The sequence below is a fragment of the Sander lucioperca genome, chromosome 17 (genome assembly GCF_008315115.2).
Source record: "Sander lucioperca isolate FBNREF2018 chromosome 17, SLUC_FBN_1.2, whole genome shotgun sequence".
Classification (NCBI taxonomy): domain Eukaryota; kingdom Metazoa; phylum Chordata; class Actinopteri; order Perciformes; family Percidae; genus Sander; species Sander lucioperca.
The window spans coordinates 21423675-21428441 of record NC_050189.1 but is presented as its reverse complement, the minus strand read 5'-3'; the positions used below and the strand labels follow the sequence as shown (position 1 = coordinate 21428441).

General features: G+C 42.2%; 1 protein-coding gene across 1 annotated transcript; it reads left to right on the top strand.

Moving 5' to 3' along the window:
- Nucleotides 1-343: 343 nt before the first annotated feature.
- LOC116061913 (H-2 class II histocompatibility antigen, E-S beta chain-like) lies at nt 344-4348 on the top strand. The gene is made up of 6 exons (XM_031316286.2): nt 344-475; nt 711-983; nt 1266-1479; nt 1691-1758; nt 3894-4007; nt 4280-4348. The coding sequence occupies exons 1-6, from the start codon at nt 421-423 to the stop codon at nt 4303-4305; spliced, it is 750 nt and encodes a 249-aa protein (XP_031172146.1). The 5' UTR covers nt 344-420; the 3' UTR covers nt 4306-4348.
- Nucleotides 4349-4767: the final 419 nt, after the last annotated feature.

Here is a 4767-nt window from a genome sequence, read left to right as displayed (position 1 = left end):
CATCGTCAGCTAACACATAACGACGATAACTTATGATAACTTAACTAACATTAGTAAACTATCACATTAATTATCAGTGATAGCCGGATCCCCCCCACCCCCTCAAATATTTTCTCATTGGATCTGCACAAATCACGTAGCTGACCCATTTCAGTTTCAAAACGGCGAATTTTGCCGATAGGTGAGGAGTTTGCATGCCTGATTAATAATGAAAAACTTGATCAGCACTTCTTTAGTTTCCAGTGTGACAGAGTTCAGTGTGTTTCTGGTCCATCAGCAGCCTGTAGTCTGAGCTGTCTGCCTGGTAACAGCTGATGGTTGGATAGGATTGGATGCTGCAGGTCATGTGATCATGTCCTCTGGTTTTTAGAGCAGCTCTCAGTGAGACTGAGTCAGTGTTTGTTAAGAGAACAGAGGAACATGGCTTCATCCTTTCTCAGAGTCTCCCTGCTCTTCATCAGCCTCTACACAGCAGGTAGGATCAATACTCTGATCACTGATCAATACACACTTTATACTGTTTATACTTCATCAGCCTCTACACAGCAGGTAGGATCAATACTCTGATCACTGATCAATACACACTTTATACTGTTTATACTTCATCAGCCTCTACACAGCAGGTAGGATCAATACTCTGATCACTGATCAATACTCTGCTGAATACAGTGGTTTATTACCGAGGTTCAAACAGATTTTTTCTTCTTTAGATGGATTTATATATTTTTCGACGAACCGTTGTGACTTCAACTCCTCTGATCTGAACAACATTGAGTTCATCCAGTCATTATATTACAACAAGGTGGAGTTCGTCAGGTTCAGCAGCAGTTTGGGGAAGTTTGTTGGATACAATGAGTTTGGTGTGAATCGGGCTGATGACTGGAACAACAACCCTTCATTTCTGGCTCAGTTGAGAGCTGCAAAGGAGGTGTACTGCAAATTCTACATTCATATTGCCTACAACAATGCCCTCTCTAAATCAGGTGAGATTGTGTTTCTGTAACATCCAAAATCATCACATCATTTTTAATATATGCATATAAGAATATATCATTAGATATATTCAGTTCTCACTCAGCATGATGAAATTAAATGCTGTGGTTCAGCACTAGGTGAGTCTGATACACAAAAGCAACAACAGAAAATAATACTGCAGTTGGCATTGCTGATACTGTTATTACTTTAGTACTACTAGTATTAACACATGTATTTATGAAGTATGCTTAATGATAATATAGTAATAATCATCATAATATGTTGCTCAGTCAAGCCACACGTTGTACTGAGCTCTACAGCGCCCTCTGGTGGTAAACATTCAGCCATGTTGGTCTGCAGCGTCTACAACTTCTACCCCAAACAGATCAGAGTGAAGTGGACCAGAGACGGACAGGAAGTCACCTCTGATGTCACTTCCACTGATGAGGTGGCAGACGGTGATTGGTCCTACCAGATCCACTCTTACCTGGAGTACACGCCCAGGTGAGTCACCTACAGGTCCAGTTAGGTCCAGGTCCAGTTAGCTCTAGTTTGTTCCAGGTCTATGAGACTTTTTTCTAACACAGAATTGACACAGGGAGGACTCAACAAATGTTTTTATAAATGAGGCCCCAGGTCCAGGTCCAGGTCCAGGTTCAGTTTCAGTTTTCTCAATAAGTGACAGCATCTCTGATGTGCTGGTTTGTGTCAGCAGGTCTGGAGAGAAGATCTCCTGTATGGTGGAACACGCCAGCCTGAGAGAACCTCTGATTACTGACTGGGGTAAATACCTGTCTGTCTCCACCTGTCTGTCTCTCTACCTGTCTGACTCTCTACCTGTCTGACTCTCTACCTGTCTGACTCTCTACCTGTCTGACTCTCTACCTGTCTGACTCTCTCTGTGGCCATTTTCTAACCTGCATACTATACTAGCAGTGCGTACTGATTTTACCAAAATGTAGCATGTAGTATGCTGTATGCAAACAAAAGCAAAATCTGCAGTATGCTAAAAATACCCGGATGTCGTACTGATTCGGTGAAAATCTCCAGTATGCCTCAGACCACAATATCCCACCTACTGTATCCCACAATGCAAAGCGCCGCAACAATCACAACAACTGTGGATTGCCGTTGTGGAAAACATCTGGAAACTTTTTACATTGTTCATCTGCTAGATCATCATAAAAATCACTTCTGAGGCTTTTTTATGAAATCAACTATGGAGAGCTCAAATATGGGCCGTTTTACAAAAATTGATGGCTAATTGCAAATTTGGTCCAACGGTGTCGCAGTTCAGAAGCTCCACAGTCTGACCTGACAGCTGGCAGGTGCCTGCCGGGCTCACTGGCTTGCTGGTCAGCCTGTCCACCTTCAGAGACCCGCTGTGAGCTGGAGCTCTCTCAAGAGACTCATGGACAAGAGCCGTTTATTTCCCCAATCGTTTGTTTAAATAATACAACACACATATACATTATAAGATTAACTGGAACCTGTGGTTTTTTGGAGTTATTAGACTTAGACTTAGACTTAGACTTCTCTTTATCGATCCTTTTGGGATGACTCCCACAAGGAAATTAATTATCCAGCAGCAGATTTTAGCAGCATACAAACAAAACACTCTTTAAATAAAGAGGTATAGAAAACAAAAAATACAGTATAAGAATAAGAATGTATATAGACTTTTAGCTAAATATTTTTAACAGTAAAACAACAATAAACTAAAGATAAATATATAGATATATATAAGCATAAATTAGAAGTTAAGAGCAGTTAGAGTGTCCAGGTATGTATGTGAGTAGATTATAAAATAAATTATTGCACAGTGAATGAGTGAGTGAGTGAGTGAGTGAGTGGGTGAGTGAGTGGCTACCACTCCTTCCCTTCCTTCCTGTTATGTCCTCTTTACCCTATTTCCTCCTCCCCCCGAGTGAGGAGTTGTAGAGTATGATGGCATGAGGGACAAAGGAGTTCTTGAGTCTGTTGGTCCTACACTTGGGAAGGAGCAGCCTTCCACTGAACAGGCTCCTCTGGTTGCTGATGACGGTGTGCAGGGGGTGGCTGGCATTGTCAGTAATGTCCAGCAGTTTGTCCAGTATCCTCCTCTCTGCCACCGTCACCAGTGTGTAGCTTCATGCCGACCACAGAGCCGGCCCGCCCGATCAGTTTATCCAGTCTGGAGGTGTCCTTCTTGAATATGCCGCCCCCCAGCACACCACAGTGTAGAAGAGGACACTGGTAACCACAGATTGGTAAAACATCAACAGTTATATTATAACGTTCCACAAGAGATGGCGGGCGTAACGTAACAAGCTCGCTGACCGGGGTGTCACACCCACACACACACACACACACACACACACACACAGGCCACAGAGGAGCTAGAGGCGAGGGAGAGCAGCATCTGACAGGGCAGAGAGATATCTGTCTCTCTTCGAAAGTCTTGTAAATAAATTATAACATGTATATATATTAGATTTAATATTTCAGTTCATAATTAGAGTTTGTTTTATTTGCTAATTTCACATAAATAAAGATGTAAGAAAATAAGTTTCAGTTTCTTACATTTTCAGCATCTTATAAAGTAAACAAATAAAAAAATGCAAAGCTCAATAAGTTATATTTTTCATTTGCAATAGTGGTGTAAGTTCTTTTTTTGCCCAGTGCTTTAACAGCTTGTTCAAAGGCTCAGCTCAGCCTAGCATACTGCATACTACATACTGCAGTTGTCTGTAGTATGTAGTAGGCGATTTCGAAAACGGCCTGGAAAACTGCCTTTCCACCTGTCTCTCTCTACCTGTCAGTGTGTCTCCTCACCTAACTCTCTCTCTCCCTGTCTGTCTGTCTGTCTCCTGACCTGTCTGTCTCTACCTGTCTGTCTGTCTCCTGACCTGTCTGTCTCTCTCCCTGTCTGTCCTCAGACCCGTCCATGCCTGAGTCTAAGAAAAACAAGATTGCCATCGGAGCCTCAGGACTGATCCTGGGTCTGGTCTTATCTCTGGCTGGATTCATCTACTACAAGAGGAAGGCCCGAGGTCAGAACAGAGCTCGCTGTAGATTAGTTCAGACCTCTTTACACAACATTAGACCAGTTTCACAATAGTTCCAGTCAAGGAGGAGTTCCAGACCAGGTCCAGAGCCTCAGACCAGGTCCAGAGTCTGAACACTGTTTATCTTTACTGCTCCTTCTGAAACCTGTCTCTGATATTTCTCTATAATAATGTCATACTGAACGATGGATTTGTTTCAGACCAGTTCAGTTTGAAGGACTAATGTCTGGATGTGTTGTCTCTTCTCTTTAATCCAGGACGGATTCTGGTTCCCAGTAGCTGATTCTGGACCTGGTTCTGGTCCTGTAGCTGTTTGTCAGAAGGAATAAAAAGCAGCAGCTGCTTCAACCTGCTTCTTGTGTTTCCAGTCCTGGACCAGGTTTAGTCTGGACTCTGGTGTGTCCCAGCTGGATCTGAACTCTGCTTCATCTACATGTGATATGATTCTTTACTGTGTGAAATCAATATTTTTCAGCCACTTCTATCCCCAAACGTAATAACTCTGGTCTTTAAATCAAATATAATCAGTTCTGTGAATGATTTGGGGGCTGGCAGGTTGTGTGATTGTTAGATTTCTATATTTTTACTGGAGTGGAACATTTTCTAACCTAATAAACTGATCAGAAAACTCTCTGACTCACTGTGGATTCATTGATCAGATAATAAACTGGAAGTATTTCATCTAGAAAGATCCAGCTCTCATAACTACTTATTCACCAACAGTTTATATTCATATTTGTTCCGG